The sequence below is a fragment of the Castor canadensis genome, chromosome 13 (assembly GCF_047511655.1).
Source record: "Castor canadensis chromosome 13, mCasCan1.hap1v2, whole genome shotgun sequence".
In the NCBI taxonomy this organism is placed as follows: Eukaryota; Metazoa; Chordata; class Mammalia; order Rodentia; family Castoridae; genus Castor; species Castor canadensis.
The window spans coordinates 10,837,340-10,856,652 of record NC_133398.1 but is presented as its reverse complement, the minus strand read 5'-3'; the positions used below and the strand labels follow the sequence as shown (position 1 = coordinate 10,856,652).

The window sequence follows — 19,313 nt, the reverse complement described above, 5'->3', positions numbered from 1 at the left end:
GACCTGGTTCAAAAGCTAATTCTGCCACTTGCCCATGTGTCGTCTTAGGCAAATGGCTTGAGCTCCCACAGCCTGTTTACTTCAGAGTGAAATGGGGCTGAGGCCTACACGGTGAGGATGACGAGATGGCACCAGTGCTGCACCAACCACAGAGCCTGGCTTGCACCCAGCAGCCAGCCAACCAGCATGCTCCCTGTTCCTCACCTCTGTGTATCTGTTCCGTCTGTGGGGCTGCGAAGATGCAACCTATTGCTGTCCTTCTGTCCCACTGCCTTTGTTTCACACCACCTCTTTCAAGCCTCAAGGGCTCTCTGGTCCCTTGTGCTGGGAGCCGAGGCATGGGAAGGCAGCTGGGCGTCCCTCATTTTATTCAAGAATTTAATAGACTGCTGAGACTCTTCTCCCCAGCCTTTATCTTCCTGGATGGAGGCGCCTCCATCTCTCCCACTGTCCTCACACAGTCCTCACCCCAGGCTGCCAAGCCTGAGTATGTGGACGAGACTACAGGACCACTGGGTTTCTGACATTTCTGTGACTTTGGCCACATACCTTGACTTCTCAGAGCCACCATGTGCTCAGCTCTAGAAAAGCTACTAAGGGACCTTATGCTTTCTGGGAAGACAGGTATTGATTTGCTGGACCTGAGCACGTGAGGCAGGCCATCCACCAGCACACTGCTGCCAATGAGACACAGCTCTGAGACTCAGCAGATGGCTTTCCCCAGCTCCTTCAGGTGGCACTCAAGGCTCCCAACTGCGTCTTGTGCCCTGAGTTTGTTAATCCCACTGTCCTCCACCATTGCTGTTGTGCCAAGTCTTGTATCTTTGTGAGTTGCAGCTGGGCCTTGGAACATGCTGCTGATCCCTCTACCTGGTCTGTCCTCTCTTGGGCCTGGCAACTTTCTTCCAGCGACAATTTGAACACTACTCACCAGGGAAGCCCTGATGAATAGAACAAACCACTCCTTCACTAGGTCCTTCCGGCCCCACACACATCCCCAATCACAACTCTTCTCACTGCACACACAGGTCCCTGAATCTCTTGCTATATTACATTCCTCTATTTGCACCACTTTCTGGCTGGGGAACCTTGTACAAGTCCCTTCTCATTTCTCAACTTTATTTTCTTCATATAGGTAATAATCTTTGAGGTTCAAGGAGGATGAGGTCTGTGAAAAGTCCCAACATACAGCCTGGCACATGGTGCAGGTACATCAGTCAGTGCTGAGACACACCACACCCTGCCAGGCCCTACAGTCCCTGCCTCAGGGTCCCCACCTTCCCTCCACCCAAGCCCCAGACAAGCTTCACAGACAGATGTCATGTGCAGAAGGATTCACATTTATTGGTTCAAATACAGTACCTAACACTTGCTAAACATGCACTTCACACTAATTGGTCACATTTCCACAGGTAGTCAGTTCACAGGACAGGGCCCACCCCATGCCAGCAGGCAGGTGTGGGAGGTAGCAGAGGGCCTGAGCAGCCTGCAGAGCCTGCCAACTGTCATTTGTCCACGCAGGGTTGGTGGAGCCAGGCTGTTGGCCAGCCCTTTGGGAGCAAGGGCTCAGAGACATCCGTTTGCTCGATTCCTACAGAGGACTGTGGGTAAGGGGGGACCTAGGACAGGTAGTCAGGGATAGGCTTGTGATGCATGTGCCACCAGAGCCCAAGAGTGGTATTTTGGGAGGTGGTGCTCCTTATGCCTTGGGGCACAGGAAGGGGACTAAGACCTCTTTGAGAAGGTGGCTTGTCCCTAGCTGGGCAGATGGGAAGGACTCCCCAGAGCCCAGACATTACAATGTGGCCACAAGCCCCTATCATAGGCCTGGGATGGTAGCACAGACAAAAACACCAACAGCCCAAGGCAGACAGGGTTTCTTTCCCAACAGAAACACGTAAACAGCTCGGGAGCTATATTCTTTTCTCCCACAGGATTCCTCAGAGAGGAATCGACCAGGATGTCACTCAAGAGGTAGTTTTTTTTTTTTTTCTTTTTTCATGAAAATTTGAGTCAACAACATTATCACCTATCATAAGACATTTGAACAAATAAAGCAATGGTCACCAAAGGGCACTGAGGACCCTCTGGCTGGCAGGGCTGGTTCCAGGATTTGGAAGACAGCACATTTCTCTTGGGCTTGGAGCAGGCTCTGGCCTTCCTCAACTTTCCTTTGAGCCTACAGTTGGTCCCTGAGCAAGCTCTGGCCCACTGAGAGCTACAGGCCCAGAATAGGGACCAGACTGGATAGAGGGGCTAGGCTTCCTATGAGCTGGTAGAAGCAGGGCTACCAGAGCTCATGTGGCAGGAAAATGAGAAGTCTTCAAGTCTCAGGGCAGCTGAGGCCTGACCAAAGAGGAGGCCTTAGCTTGCCCCCAGACTCAACAGACTCCAGGACATCTGCCTTTGAGGAAAGAGTCCAGGTCTAGCTCCTAAGCCCAGCAAAGATGCTGATTGTGGCAGTCAAGAGGGGGTTTCTGGGGACCCTGTAATTAAATACACATCCCTGAGCTGTGGTCCCAGAAACGCTTGCCTCAAGGCTGACCAGTTTCCAGCACCTGGTGGGATGATTGCCGTTTTTCATCCTGAGATACAGATAAACATTTCAGACACTGGATACTTCCAGCCGAGGAGAAAGGGAGGATGATCAACGGCAAAGGCAGAGGGGCATGCGGGGGCACTCGTGTGCATCAAGGTGGGGGAGTAGAGTAGTGGGGGGTTTTTTGTTTAGTTTTTGTTTTGTTTTGGGTTTTTTTTTTTTTTTTCACTTTAAAAATCATTAAGGAAAAATTCAAAGTTTGATAGAAGGGCTGGTCTGAAAGACTGGATTTCTTAAAACAATTGCAAAAACTTAAAAAGTAATGAGGAAAAACACATAGATCAAGGGGACCAGAGCTGAAGACTTGGAACCACTGCTTAACTTCCTGCCCTTCTGGGAGGCCAGGATCCCTTTACTCTGGCCACCTTGGGCAAGGCTTAAGATGCTGCCTGTCTCCATCTGTCCCATTCTCTAGGAAATCAAGAACAAAGAAATGTTGCCAATGGGTAGGAGGGAAAGGCAGCTAGCCCAGAGGCCAGGGTTGTACAGACCAGGAGACACTGGATCATGGCTGGTACTCACTTCACTGAGAAGTGGGGGCAGGTCAGAGGCAGATGTGTATGGAGTGAGTGGCTTTCAGTGACACCATGGAGACCGCTACATTCTCCCATCCCTGCTCTGGTACTGGGGATGGAGAGGTTCCTGTTTCCTGCTATCCCTGGAGGCTTGTCCACCATCATTTGTAGATTGGGCATGGGGACTGGATGTCCTCCGAGCCAGCTGGAGTGTTTGAGACAGGCTCTTGGGAATTTTCCAGATTAGGGGCAAGACCACCAATCCTTGCAAAGGACTCCAAAAAGTCTACAAAGGGGTCTGAGAGCATGAGTCACAGATGAAGCTCCAAGATTCCAGATCTTTGTTTTTGGCCAAGAAAATGTTCAAAAGGAAAAAAGCTTGCATGTTATAAAGTATTGCAAGGAGGTGGGATTCTCCTTTTCCACACAGCTTTAGGGTTAAATTTTTATGGTGGAAAAATTCTCACTCAAAGTGAGTGCTGGGATCACTTTTGGTGGCTGGGATCAGAGAGAGGACAGAAGAGAGGAATCAGAGACAACACACACAACTTTTTTCTTCTTCCACTAGCAAAAAGGCTGCCTGTTAACCAAACATTATGGGAAGAAAGGCAAAAAACAAACATACCAATCCTCCCCCTCCAACCTTTCTCTGTGTCCTTCAAACCAAATTCACAAATACATCTAGTGGCTGACCTAATGTCTCCACGCTGCTAGCTACACTCCTACCTTCTCATCATAATACCTGAGTTTGCAATGCAACACATTCACTTTACCCTGTTTAAAAGAAGCCCACGTCATGAAAGGACTGTGTGCAGAAGACATTAAAGGCGGTCCACAGGTCAGGCTCCGGCTCGGAACACACAGCCACTTGGCTCAGAGATTCTGCAGGGCTCTCGGCAATGAATGGGCTCTTTGTTCTGTGGAATCTGCTGCAAACATTTGTAAAAATGGATTTGTACAATGGCAACTTGCAGAACCTTTCCCCACTCCACAAATTAACAACTTGCTCCGTTTAATACTACATTATTGGAGAGACATGTTCTTGTTTCGTCGGAGAGCAAATCCTTTGACATCCAACACAATGGGTAAAATGCTAATTTGAAAAGCAATTTCAAAAAACAATAATTTGACAGATGGAAGTCTAAGCAAAGAAAGATGCCGCACACAGGAGCTGTCTTAGAGAAGGGGGTCTCTGATATGTGTCTCCTCCCAGATCTTGAGGGAAGCAGCTCAGAATCTGACCTGTGGCCAAAGAATGTGATCTAGTTGGTTAAATTAAAAAAAAAAAAAAAAAAAAAAAAAAAAAAATCCAGGCAAACAAAAATATTGTGAACTTAGAAGTAAACAGACAGACAGGCATACACACACTCTCCTTCCTACTGACATGAAAACCATGCTAGCGGAGCTTTTCCTGAGGAACACGTCTCTCACGCTTTCTCAGAGCAGTTAGGGAAATGGCATTGAGGAGTAATGGTCTGAGCCATCAAAAGACAAAAATCATCATTTTGCTGGTACCCGTAACACTTCACAGGAAATAAAAAATTACAATCAGATATAAACTATTCAGTATGTATACAAGATGGTGACCCCCTAGGTTAGTTTACAATGCTGAGTTGGGGAAGATCATACTGCTTTTGACCAAACAAGCTGAAGGAGGTACTGTGGGCCCCTCCAGTCCACCCAGGGGTGCACCCAGCAAAACATCTGTCTAGGGCACTGGCTATAGGTGTGAGCAACTGCTATATTAAGAGAAGGGAAAAGCACCTGGAGCAGCTCCAAGACAAACCTGGTGCACCCTTTGCTGAAGGTGAGAGGGCAGGAACATTTCCCCAGACTGGTGGGGCAGGTAGTGAAAGAACAAGGGGTCCGAGGCCATACCTGCAGAGGGCAGTAGCCAGGGCCTTAGGAACATGAGGTAGTTTAAAGCCCTCCTTCTCTTCCAGGTGCTTTTGGCTCCAGGCCTCAGGCCTTGGTCAGCCAGACCACTGAGGGGTAGCTGAGCTACTCTGGGCCTTGGGCTTTCTATTCTGGGGCCCTGGCAAACCATATCTCATTTTGAAGAGATGAGGAGAACTTGGAATAGAATTTAGGAACAAAATTTCTGCTCAGTGGACAGGTGAATGGTCTTTTTCACTGTTTACAAAAAGAGACTGTAGTTTTTGGATTCAGTTCTAGAGGTGGGGTAGGAACAGGGGATTCCAATGGAGTATTTATTCTTTCAGCAGCCTGGCCTTTGTCCCTCTGCCCTTTGAAGAAAACAAGTGAAAGAAGAGTAAATCAGTAGTAAGTACCATGATTAAGAAAATGGCATTTTGTTCAGTTTTTCTAAGGGCTGACAGAAAGTCAAATTTGTAAGGGAAAGGGAAGGAACCTGAGGAAGGTAGGCCTGAGTAGATCTACATAAAGAAACTAGGTAGCTGTGAGCCCCAAGGGAGCCAGCAGGCAAGACCTATGGACCGACGTTGCCAGGCCCTGCATGGTGTGTGGGGTGCGGCACGGTTGAGTACAGGAACCCTCTAGACTTGTTGAGTGGGAGGAGTCCTGCTTCAGATTTGGCCACTGTGCTCTAATCTCAACTTTAATGCTTTCCAAAGAAAAGAGATAGCTAACCCTCATCTCCCGACCTATTCCAAATGCCTCGCCCATCTTGCGTGGTAAGTCTCCTCACACCACTTCACCCCTTTGGTGTACTGTACTCTTTTCACTGACAAGTCTATGGCTAGAAAAAGGCGGTTGCTCTCTGACAGACAAGCATGTAAGTCTGCTGAGAAAATGTGGAAAAATAAGGGATGGTTACACCCCCATTTCCATTGAGGTAGTCATCTTTGTCAACATTATGGAAATAGTCATCTCAGCCCATCCCACCCTCTCCCTCAAAATACAAAAGAACTATCTCTAAACAATGACAACACTGTAACATTAAACATCTTCACATTCTGTAAACTGCAAGGAAATGCATCTGCTGCATTCACACAAAAGCATGTGCATCATGTTGAAGGCCATACATTCAACTCCGTCGTGAAATAAATATATAGAAAAATGAGGTTAAAAAAACAAATAAACAAAAACTCTTCTTGCTGTGGAGGCAAGAGCTCCACAGCCTTCATGTTGGTCTCTCTGGCTCTTTCCTCTGTAGCCTGTCCTGCCTACTCAAGCCCCTGTGGGTGACTTGAGGGCACAGGGCACAGATCACTCCTTGACCACACTTGTCTTGCAGGAATGCAGCACCACCTTAAAGAGGAGGGGCAGCTGCTCCAAGGGCACATTCACCATCTTTCCTAGGAAAAGGGAAGAAGAGAAGAGTTAGCAGGGGCCACTTGTGGAGGGCCAGCTTGCTTTCTATTGGGCTGGGGAAAGGGGAACATCATCTTGCTAAGTGACTGGGTCCAGGAAAGTGCCAGAAGTAATGGCAAATGTCAGACAAGGGTATCAACAATACCCTGATGCCTACCTAGACTCATTTGGGTGCCTTAGGAGACTAGTGATGAAGCCAACTCACAACCATTCTACTATCTGCAATACTGGGGGTGTGCTAGGCAGTTCAATGCATCACCTCATTCAAGCTTACATATCTGTGTGACATTACTTTTATCCCCATTTTACAGATGAGGAGTCTGAAAATGAGACGGAGTCCTACTTGAGCCCTCTTAGAGCAAAAATACCACGAGAGAATTAGTGTTTTCTTTTTTCTGTTAGGGGAATAACTAGCATTCTCAAGAACATTGCTTTCAAAAAGTACGAGGGAACAAAGAGAGGAGTCACAGGGATAAAAGACTTACAGGCTTCCTTACTACCATCCTCTCAGAGCACTAAGTAGCTAATACGCTGGTGAATATCTAAAGCTGTGGCTCGTCTCCCCAGCAGTATCTGAGATACCCAGGAACACTGAAGAAACACTGATGCCTGGGCTCTGCCCCTACCAAGTAAACCAAAGTATCTGTAGGTTCAACCCAAACCCTGATAGAAGTTTCCCAGGTCACTGAAAGTGCTGCCAGGCCCAGCCCATATCTGCTAGACTGCTCTGTGCCCTAATTCCCTTGTCAGATTGACATTTTTTCCTTCAAAAATATAAAAATTTTCAGGAACAATCCCAGTCTAAAGGTCACTTTAGTGTGTGCTGAACAGCAGGAAACAGGAATCTCTACTAAATGAAGCAAAGCAATAATAAAACGCCAGGATTATGCATCGAAATGGACTCGTTTAATGCCAAGAAGCTAGAAGGAGGACCAAGACCTTGCACATGCCCCAACACATAAAATTCCACCAAAAGACACCACTTTCAATGGCCCCTGAAAGCCCATGGGCAATCCTATGAAATGAGATGTGTTTGGCTTTTTAAACTGAAATATAATTCACATATCAAGAAATTCACTCTTTTAAAGTATATAATTCAGAAAATGAAGTTAATTTGAGATATTCTGAGTCAGTTTCTCCATCCATAACAATGGCCATAAAATCACTAGTCTTGTAGATTGCTCTGAGATCAAATGGTAACAAGATCACAAAGTACCCATTCATAATGGAATTTTAGGAATAATTAGCTTCTCTTCTCTTAAAAAAAACCAAAAAACCCAAAAAATATAGCTGGGCATGTTGGTTCGTACCTATAATATCAGCTACTTGGGAGGCAGAGATAGGAGAATCTCAGTTCAAGGCCAGCCCAGGTGAAAAAAGCTATTGAGACACTATCTCAAAAAACAAGCTGAATGGGCTGGGCTGGACATGGTGGGGCATACCTGTAATTGCAGCTATTCAGGAGAAGGAAGTAGGATGATAACAGTCTGAGGCTACTCTTGGCAAAAGCGTAACACCCTATCTGAAAAATAAACTAAAGTAAAAAAGTGCTGGGGCGGCATGGCTCATATGGTAGAGTGCCTGCCTATCAATCAAGAGGCCCTGAGTTTGAATCCCAATACTACAAAAAAAAAAAAAAGCAAACAACACAAACTCTGAGGCTAGATGCAGCTGGTGATGGGCCTGGAATGAGTATCCTGCAAACACCGCTTTGTGTCATTCCCTTTACAAATTTCAGAGAAACAAGAAAGGTTTGGGAACCTCAGGATCCAGAATATTACCTGCAATGTATCGAATCTCAGGTAAGCACATCATGAGATCAGGAAAACGGTTTGGCTGATGAGTGTATTTATATTCAGTGAAATCCTGGCAAATGTACCAATATCGCTTGTTTAACTGTTCCAGCTGTGAGGCACTGGTCAGACCCCTGATATCTGTCAAAAAAACCACACATGGAATGGGAGAGGCTCTCTATGTCGAAAAGCACCAGTTTCTTGTGTGTGTGCATGTTTCAGTTAAAAACTACTAAACATGGCCACAACAGGGCATCTTTTCTCTTTCTGAGATGGAACTAAGCTCTGAATAAGGGAAGAGAAATATGACTGTCATTAGACTGAGCCCTTTGAGGGCTAGGCTATCCTTCTCAACTTTACACCCAGCTCCCAGTACAGGGCATGGCACAAAACAGGTATTAGTGAACAAATGACTGACAAATCTACCTTTCTAAACTTATCCTTTACAGTATCTTTGAATTTGCCCATTGTTAAAGCCAATCAGAACCCTTGCCGATACCTACACTTTCGTGAAGCTAATACACACACACAACTTCCAGTGTCCCTCTGCTCTTGCTATTCTACCTGGACAATCCTTTCATTTTTTTTCTGCACAGATTTCTATCCATCCATCCATCCATCCATCCATGTACACATCTTTTTATTATAGAATATGAATAAAAATATTTTGTATATAAATCATACTCAGCCTTTGAGGCCCAGCTCAAAATTCCAAGAGGCTGTAATGGATCTCTGCCCAGATGCGGTATAAGTGTCAAATGCCATCAGGGTATATACTTCTTGACAGACCTGGGGTCTAGTTTTCTTCAACATGTGTAACGCACAGCACAGGGCTTAGCTAGGGAAGGCATGCAGAACACTAGACAAGGGCATGAATGGTAAAGAGACGGGGTGGGGGGGAAAGAGGAGGAGGAGGAGGAGAGGGAGGAGGAGGAGGTGGCTAGCTGGCATGGGGGAGAGTGGCAAAGAGGACGGTATCAAGGGTCTGTGGACAGAGCACCTTTGGTGTCCAGCTCCACCCTGGGAGTGGGCCACTCATCAGCTACTTTGGAAATAGAATGTGAATTCTTCCTCACATGCTGGTTATCAGCAGCAACCGAGTGCCACTTTGCTGATAATATTTTCTACAAATCACACCTGGCACTCTTCTAATGAAAACCCAGGCTTCATACGTGTGTGTTTCTGTGCACCACCATTCTTCCCTGAGTGTCTCAGCCACTGCCAGCCTGTCACAGGGCCTTATCTCCAATAGTTTCATCAGTCACTCTGCTCTTCTTCAGTCGCTGGTAAACTTGGTACATATTTTAAATGACGCATGTACTGTCCTTGGTGTCTGTGTTTAAATGCATTAAAACTGACTAAACAAAGTGAATCGTCTTCCTTCCTCTATGAGTTATAGAGATAGTGGCATTTAGGTTTCAAGAAAAAAAGCTAAAGCACTCCCTGCCCTATAAAGTGGTAGGGTGATGACAAGGAGGGGCACAGGACTTTCAAGATTTGGTAGCCATGTGGCATGTGGTGTGACAGAGTCTACAACAGTCCTGAGGGAAGGGGGAAGGCAAAGGCTCACTGGCAAAAATAAATTAAAAAAACAAAACAAAACAAAAATCTGTTCTCCCCTCCCCCAGCTACTCACCTTGATTTAAGAAGTTAATTGCTTTCATGCACGCGTACTCCTCATTGCTGACCTTTAACTGATGGAACTTGTGATAGAGGTAGATGAGCCGCTCAATCACTTCCATCCCTTCATCACTAAATCTGGGGAACAGACACAGGTTTTACTCAGGTTGTGAGTAAAAACCTTCCAGCACAAGCCAGGAAGGACAGACAGAGGGCTCCTACAGATCACTCCTTAAGGAATCTAAGACAAAAAAGAGGCTGACTTTGGGAGTAATGGAATCCAGCATAGCCCATGCAAGCCCCGAGGGCTGGTAGAGTCAAGCAAATACAGGTTCAAATCCATCTCCACCACACACAGCTCTGAGACTCTGGGACAGTCATTTGATTCCTCATCCTCCCCTACTCCAACCCAGCTTTAAGGGCCTCCTCTGCAAAATAATAATGCTTGCCTGCTTGGCCTAACAAGGGCCAAAGGAGGAATGAGATGTGAATGAGGAGAAATAGGACAATATTAAGGCTCTACTTTTATCAATCTGCAGCTTCTACCATCAATGGCAGCTGTCATGGTGAGTCTGTGGAAGCCTCTGCCACAGTGCTGAAAAAGCTGCCAACTGTAATTATTTAGGTTTGCTGTTTCAAGCAGGTCTGAGTCTATGCACAATGAAAATTTTTGTTGGCATCCCCGACTTTAGACAGAGAGGAAAGGTAACGTTCACTCCATCTCCACAGCATGCTAGTCTCTGCGCTGGGCACTTTCTCTGGGCACTCTCTCAACCCTGTGAGTAAGGTGAGATAATCACTGCCATTGTACAGGTAAGAAACTGAAGTTCAAAGAAGAGAGGGATTTCCCCACCCGCACACAGCTAGATGTGGCAGAACTAGAACTTGGGAACTGAGCTAACTCCCTGATGCCTTGATTTTCCCAATGTCAAAGGAGCTGTGCCCCAGCAGAGGGGCTCAGAGAGGCCATACTTCCTTCTCTGTGGCTAGAACTGAGCTCCTTGGTGAAAGATCAAGTTTTCAGCCAAGGAGCACCAGCCTGAGCCACTCCAAGGATTAATCACGCTCTGGATACGCTTTATATCACAGAGACACCACTAAATGAAGAAAGTCAATCTGAGCTGGGCTTCTCCCAGTCTGCTGATTTGAACTATGATGGCTGACTTAGTTTCTCTCTGTATCTGGCCCAAAGGCTTTTATAACTTTATTGATACTTTCCCAGACTGGCTGATAGACAAATTCATATTAAATAGCACTGTAGCAACCTTATTTACCATTGTATCATGTGTTGAATGTTTGCTACCTGCCAGGCAACTTAAGTATTTCACATACATTGTCTCATTGATTATTCTCAATAAATCAAAAAAAAAAAAAATCATCATCTGTTTTGTTCATCAAACAGATTCAGTGCAGAAACAAAGGCTCAGAGAGGTTATGTAATGTGCCTCTATCATGTATTAAGGCCCTTTCACATGTGTTCTTACAGTTTATCTTCTTGATAATGTGTGAGATCATATAAACTCTATGTTAGGGGTGAGGAAGCAGAAATAAAAGTAACCACTCTAAAGTCACATAGTAAGTAGGTGCTGGTGGAGCCTAAAATTTCCAATTCCAAGTGTAGGGGCTTTTCCTCACATCACACTTGCCTAACCTGATCCTGTCATGTTCTTAAGTGCTAACTAGGAAAGGCTTCCTCATGCTACCATGGAGAATCTCAGGAATTCTGTGTTCCCACAGCAACCCACCTGGGGGTGCTGGGTGCCTTTATGATGCTGAGACTCGAAGGAGGAGTTGTGCCTAAAAGTGATAATCGCTCCTCATCCCAGGATGAGAAGTTAAGAGCAGAAGAAAAGAACCTCACTGCCAATTCCCTTTAGTATCTGTGTGGACAGGTGAGGTGGGGGGATGAGATGAGGTGGGACACAACAAAGGAGGAGGCAAGGAAAGAAGCAGTGTTGACATCTGTCTGATGGGTGAGCAGTGTGACAAGCAAAGATAATGCTCTGTCCCTTAATCAACCTCTTACCCCAAGTGCTCACTCTGGCACTGCAGTCCCCACAGGTGTGTGGTTATCAGTCAGACAGCCTAGCCAGCATTGCCAAACCTGTTCCTGACTGAGTCTCGACCTGGGGACATGAAGGAGTTCTCAACTACTCGGCCTGTGTATGTGCCCCAGATCTGCCCTTTCTCTTGGGAACAGCACATGCACTCTTTTCCCCAACCACCACGGACCCCTGGCAGAGTGTGTTGTGTGAGTGTGTGTGTGTGGGGGGGGTTGCAGCCAGCTCAGCAGCCCCCACTCAGTCTCCATAGCTTGGTTGCAAAGCTTTCCTCCACACCCACATCCCACCCCTTGATAAACAAAGTTGTTCTCTGTTCCACAGGCCTGTTTTCTCCTGCAGCCGTTCCTCCTCCACATCTGCCCACTCCACAGTTCTGACACCCCTCTATTCTGTCTACACATTATCAGCATTCAAAGCCATAAAGTTGGACAAACACACCCATTCTTCTTCTAGGTTCCTATCAACCAGCATGCTAGGACAGGGAAAACATTCCTGCCAGGATCCCCCAAACCACTGGACCATTCAGTCAGCAATTGAAGCTGACACTATGTAAGTTATATCCCATTAAGGGGCCAGTTGTCTCCTTTCCATTCATCTAAATGTACCTTCCCCCACAGGCAGTCATCAGCTGCAACCTTCAAGGAACTGCCATCTTAGCACACACACACAGACTCCAAGAGGGAATGTCAGATTGTGACTCCAGGACAAATTCCAAAAAGTCAACCCTTTTGAGAAGGCTCTTGGTGAGTAAGAATTTAGTACAAGGTAATATTGAGACGCCTAGGCTTTGGAGCACGACAGACCTAGGTGATAACTCTAACACCATGTCTTTCTAGCTTTGCGGCTGTTGAATTTTCATCTCTCGGAACCTCATGCTCCTAATCTTCAAAACGGGGTCATATTAGTGCCAATCTCACAGGATGGCAGTGAAGACTCAACAAGTAACATATGTAAGCCGTATGTGGTGGTACACGTCTATAGTTCTAGCACTTGGAAGGCTCTAAGGCAGGAGGATTCCAAGCTTGAAGCCAGCCTGGGATAGCAGTAGAAGCCAGACTGAGCTACACTGAGACCTTGTCTCAAAACAAAACAAATAGAGCAAAACAGTAACATGTGCAAAACACTGAAGATGAACTTGCATTGCAACAAATCCTCTACAACTGTGAGCTATTACATATTAGTATCATCAACCAGTCCTGTCACTGCAGAAAAAGACTGTGTTTCCTGAGTCTTACAGGGTAGGCTGGGAAGCTGGAAGGCAGCTTTCCAAAGACCTGGCCAAAATGAAGCCAGTGCTCCTGAGACACAGTGCACATTAAAGTCTATCTAGCTTAAGGCATCTTCTCCGAGGAGTGAAGGAGTGTTGATTAGGGCAGGAGCAGTCACTGGCTGGTGCTACAATCTGCTTTAAATCCAGCTCAATGTCTGGTAACAGTCTGATTAAGGAATATGGGCACCATAAATTTGATTCACTATTTGAGAAGAGAACAAGAGGTGGTCATGCATCATTTGGGAAAAGCCTTTTCCTGACAGTAGGCACTCACACTCAAGAATTGTGAAGAAGTAAAAGGCTGTGTGGGAGAGTGGGAGTAGCACACAGGCAAGGTGTGCAATTAGATCCCACACCAGGGGATTCTACCAGAGGGGATGCTTGACAGTGATTAGCCTGACTCCAGATGCTCTCACACTTCCATATCCTTTGACCTCCTGGTCCCACATGCACCTCAACTTCACAGACATCCAAACCAAACTCAGAGTGGCTCATCTCCCAGCGTGCTCTTCCCAGCTACTTTATCTTGGCTGAGATAATTGGTGCCTGTCTCCCAAGCTACCCTGAAAATTCAGCAGCAGCCCCAAGTCTTGCCACTCACTCATAAGTCCAACTGAATTTGCCTCCTTGACATCTCTCAGCTTTGTGCTGCTCTCATTCCCACACCGCTGCTGCCTTGCCCAGGCCTTGTTTCCCTTTACTCAGCTATGCAGCAGCCTCCCATCAGCTAATACACTCTACTTTGTCCACACCAGTCTATCCCGAGTGCTGCAGCCACAGAAATCTGAAAACGTGACCTAAGTGTTTCTTCCACGTGAAACTTCCCATGACATACTATTTACAAAATCAAAAGCAAATTCTTTACATTAGCATTTAAGTACCTTCTTGAACTGGCTTGTTTGTACCTTTTCTCTCCAGTCACTATTTCTCTCATTTTTCTGCCTCTCTCATATATATTCTCCTCTCCCTTCCTCTCTTTTGCTGGTGCTGGAGATTGAACCCAGAGTCATATACATTCTCTTTATACCCTAATCTGCTTGATTGTCTTTGGATCCTTGCACATAGCAACTATCTCTAGTCTCTAACTTCAAGAATTTTGTGTTATTCTCCAGCTTTCTTCCTATTCTAAATAATGTACTAGAAAATTCCAACTTTAAGGTACAGCTCAAGTGTCTGTACCTGTGATAAGCCTTCCTGATCCTATGAGCACAGCCCTTGTTCCCTGGGTCTGTGCTTGTATAGTTCTTCACACATCATTCAACCTCCACCAATATGAGCCTTCACTGTAGATTGGATATGCTTCTATTTGCTTCCCAACCCCCTAAACCAAGAATAGGTACTCTCAGAGTACCACGACTGAGTTGGACATGATGGCACACACCTGTAACTGCAACTACTTGGGAAGCTGAGGCAGAAATGATTACAAGTTTGAGGTCAGCCTGACCAACTTAGAGAGACCCTCTCTCAAAATCAAATGGTAAAGGGCTGAGGATTTTAGAGCACTAGCTAGCACATATAAGGACCCGGGTTTAATCCCTACTACTGAGAAAAAAAAAAACCCCAAAAACCCATCTGTATCATCGGTGATCTCACCAACCCCACGCTCGCAAACACAATAGATGCTCAGTAAATGGACATGGACTAGAACTAATATGGTAAAGTTTAACTCTTATTTTTTTGTTGATGGGTTCCACAGCAGAGTGAGAATCTGAATAAGAAATTTCATTCATTTCTTTCTTTTTTGCGGTACTGGGGCTTGAACTCAGGGCCTTCACCTTGAGCCACTCTGCCAGCCCCCTTTTTTTGTGGTGGATTTTTTTGAGATAGGGTCTCACAAACTATTTGCCTGGCTAAGAAATTCATTTCTTATCCTCAGAACCCACTTGAGAGCTCAGCAGCAACATGTATTCTAGTTAGCATTGGTCAAGAGAACATTTTGTGGTGATGGAAATGTCCTGTATTTGCACTTTCCAGTACAGTAGTCACTAGCTACATGTGGCTACTGAATACTTAAAATGTGGCTAGTATAAATGAGGAACTGGGCTTTTAATTTTAATTAATTTAAATTTAAAAAGCTACATGAAGCTAGTGGCTACTACACTGGACATTGCAGTATGTTCCTTACCAAGATCCTCCTTGGTAAGGAGGCTTGCTAGGAAGTAAAGGTTTCCTCAGTAATTTAGCTGTTACTTGGCCCCTGCCTTGGTCTTGGGGATCAAAGTGGGATGGGGTCCTTATGAAAGTCAAATTCACAAACAGCCCTGAACTGCCAGCAATCCCTACCTATCTGCAGAAGGGGCCCTGGGAAGAACTATCATGCTAAAAGGAACAGAGCACAGAGGCTGACTCTATGTAGACAGTCCCAGGCCAAGCTGGTAGATTCTAGGCAGTAAGGTTGGGCTTCTTGGGCCAGTTCTGTAAACTCTGACAACTTCAGAGCAGGCTGACTGCTATCCACACATCCCCTCAGCCCAGAGTAATGGAGTTGGGAACAGGAATTTGATGAAAATGATGAATTAGAGGCTCTGAACAAGTGGTTAGGTCATTTGCAAAGTTAACTCTGTTTATAGGACAAAGTGTCACTATAGATCACCCTGAAACTAGTAAGCATCATTAATAAGGAAATATTAGAAAGCCCAGAGGGAAAGTCAGGACCCAGACTTCTCCACTACGCAGATGTACGAAGGGCTCTTGAAGGGCTTGGAGCTTTATTCCCTGTTTGAGCTTTGACCTTGTTTTTATTCCATGATTGGTGGTCAGAAAATAGCTGACATGTGCCCCAGGTCTCCAAAATAAGTGACTAAAACAGTACTTGGACAGGCCATGGAAGCAGCAGGAAGACAGCCATTCTAGACAGGTTAAAGATGTTTGCCAGCTAGGACAAAACCTAATGGCACAAAACAGCCAGAATACCTACTCAGGCTTTAGTCCGATACTCTTTTAACAGCTCACTACATCTCAGTATCATGAAGAGCCTAAGCTTTGCAGTTAGGAAGGCACAAGTTCAAACCTACTGTGGATTCAAATCCAAAACTCATAAGGGCCACACTTTATGAACTTCAGTTTTCTTATCTACAGAACAGGCTCAATGACGCCTATAATGTTGGAAGCTGTGAGAAAGAAATAAGACAATATAAAATAGATAGTCTAGTGCACGGCATACAGTAGGTTCCAAATTGCCTCCCAGGTCTCTTTCTTGGATGATGAACTACAGTTCAGAGTCTCTCTTGCCTGTAGGCAGTTTAGATTTTTGTTTTTCCCAGCTATATTACCTCACCTCACTAATCCAGATAGTTTAGTACTTTGTTAAGTTTGACTGTACAACAGTTATTCCTCACAACCACCTTGTTGGGGAGGTACTGTTACCAACCCATTTTATAAACTCAGAATCTGAAGATCAGAGACTTGGCCAAGTGGCAGAGTAAGAACTGAAATCCAGGTCATTGAAATCCTGACCATCTTTTAAAGGGCTGGACAAGCCTTCCTTGCAGGTATGACAATGGTTTGGATCCTTGGGATTTCCTCTCCAGCTAGCAGCTCTCACCTGTGTAGTTCTTCATCAGAGGGTGAGTACTTGGCGGTGACATCAGCCAGCTCCCCAAAGATCTGCTTGCTGTAAACTGTGAGGGACGATAGCAGGATTAACTCCTGCCATGTAGAGCTCAAGAGGCACGTGTAATCCTTGATTGAGAGCTCGCAGAAGAAAGGCAGCTTCTTGATCCAGGCAATCTGCCTAAAGAGCAGCTCATCAGCCAGGCGGCAAAGCAGGGCAAACAGCTCTGCCTGTGTCACAGCATATCTGTGGGTAGGGACAGGGGAAAGGCACTTCCATCAGCCAGAGGGTGAGGATAGAAGCACAGGGAGAGGGTATTCCTGAGGACACAGACTGTCCTAGCAATGGGCCCCTTGTCCTTGACCATGGAATTTCCAGTTTTATTCAACTCAATTTTCTTATAAAGGGGTAGGACTGAAGCTAGCCGTAAGCTCAGGCCAGATCTGGTGAAAAAAGGTTGCTAAGAGGAAAGAAGGCTTAAAAATCTGTAGAAATATTAGAGAATATGACTTAGTGTCCTCTAAGTTCTATGTCTTAGAGGAAATCCAAAGTCACTGCTGTCCTAGTTTTGGCAATAAGAACTCCAATGGGGTGTATCTGGTGCCCACCAATGCAGAGACCAGCACAAAAATGAGACTGAGGGAGCTGGGGCTGGGGCTGAAGTGGAGAGTGCAAGGCTCTGACTTGAATCCCCAGAACTGCCAAAACCAAAAAACAAATGACAACAACAAAAAACAACACTGAATGGAGCCAGACAGCTGGAAAGTATAGAATAGACCAAGTTCAGAAGCTTTTCCTGTTCTCACTGCACCCCCTGGTGGTAAGAGTTCAGGAATCAGCCCTTTTCAGCTAGAGCTGGATGGAAGGAGCAGGATATTTTTCAACTTTGGCCTAATGGGGGCCTCAGAGGGGCTCCAGCGTTTTTCCTCTCAAGGCCCCTTGGTATCCTCGTCCTTACACCCACACATCCACATATACAAAGGATTTGTGTGACCTTTTGGTTGGTATTTGAGTCTCTTCTGAAACTGGAATCTAGGTTAAGAAATCTCACGATGCCTTCTGGGAAGTCTAAGCTTATTAACATTCAAACAGCCTATGCTCTAGGTGCAGCAAAGGATGGACCTAAAGGCTGAAGTATAACCTACTCAGGTAAAGCCGACTGCAGAGTATTTCTTCCATCTACTCAGGCCTACATCCCAGGCTACTCATGGATATGCGGCCTAGGAATGCAGACAGGCTACAAACAGTAGGGTCTTGAATGCTTTGTCAAGTAGCCTAGACTTGATGTGGGATCATCCCCAAAATTACAGCTCACTGAACCTATCCCAAGGCCTGGTTTACCTAGGCCCACACAGGAACAAAGGCCCTTCAATCCCAATTAAATAGGGACTGAAAAGTAAGCCCAACCTCTGTAAGAAAAGATGCTTAAGGAAATAATGTGCTTATTCAAAGATGAGCAGATTGGTCATCACTCCCTGTCCTCTCTGACTCATTCCAAAGCCTGAAGTGTACCAGCCAGGGATGCAAGTGGTGTAGGGCAGGGACATTTGTGAGACTGCAAGGGCCAAGTAGGGCAGTGTATACTCACCCATCCTCGATCAACATGGGTGTGCCCAATGGCTCCAGGTCCTCGGCTGACATCAGTTGGTGAATCAGGCTGTATGACTGGGGGTCCAGGCTGCGAGCTTGTGGGGGCAGAAGTGGTGAGTGGCCAGAATAGCTGAAAAGGTGTGGTATGTATTGATAATGTGGAGGCACAGACACCCCCATGTACTGATCCCTGAATGTCATGAATCCATTTAGCTCCACAGACCTACTGGAGAGAAAAGTCTCATGTTAGGCAAAGCCATGGCAGGTCTAGTGCCTACTCAAAGAATATAAGCCAGAAGATGGCTTAGATATTCTTTGGCCATGGTCTCTGTCTCATAAAGCCACAACCATAACTAATGATTACATGCATGTCTCTACTATTAGATTCCCACCTGTGAGACAAAGATTCTGTGGGGCTCACCACTGGCTAACTCAGAGACCAGCAGAATAGGTACTGAATAAACACTGGCTGGATGAATTCTTTGTACAGTTTTAATGGGTAGTTCCAGATTAGGGTGACAAAAATGGGTGTTTGTATTGTTCTACTGCTAGGAAAAATGAACGCAAAGACAGGCTAAGTGGCCTTCCCAGGCCACAAACACACACACACACACACACACACACACACACACACACCACACACACACACACACACACACACAAATCTAGTACCTAGCAAGAAACATACCATGTGTTCCTAAGTCCAAAGGAAGTTCAAAGGAAGAAATAAAACTAAGGAACATCTGAATGGAATAAAAACTCTAAGTTTTATGGAGAGGAAGGCCGACTCTTTCCTTGTTCCTCTTTTTTAGAGAAATCTAACCTTTCTGTCAATTAAATAAATAAAAATTCTCTAGCTTTACCCAGATGTATCTCCTGTAGCAGAGTATGGCAAACTATGGTCTACAAGCTAAATCTAGCTCATGGCTTGTCTTGGTAAAACTTGTACCAGAACATAGCCACACACACTCACTGGTTTACAATGTTGTCTGTGGTGGCTTTCACATTACAAAGGC

General features: G+C 45.6%; 1 protein-coding gene across 3 annotated transcripts in view; it reads right to left on the bottom strand.

The window, feature by feature from the left end:
• Positions 1-1,319: 1,319 nt before the first annotated feature.
• The window catches only part of Nr6a1 (nuclear receptor subfamily 6 group A member 1), a 209,277-nt gene continuing 191,283 nt past the window's right edge, over positions 1,320-19,313 (bottom strand). For 2 of the 3 annotated variants that reach the window (XM_074053226.1, XM_074053228.1), the window contains 5 exons: positions 18,296-18,523; positions 16,699-16,953; positions 9,838-9,959; positions 8,190-8,342; positions 1,320-6,392 (listed from right to left, as the gene is read on the bottom strand). In XM_074053226.1, coding sequence (XP_073909327.1) covers positions 6,304-6,392; positions 8,190-8,342; positions 9,838-9,959; positions 16,699-16,953; positions 18,296-18,523 — 847 coding nt within the window. In that variant the 3' untranslated portion in view covers positions 1,320-6,303. The remainder of the gene's footprint in view (positions 6,393-8,189; positions 8,343-9,837; positions 9,960-16,698; positions 16,954-18,295; positions 18,524-19,313) is intronic. The other variant, XM_074053227.1, reaches the window with a different exon arrangement.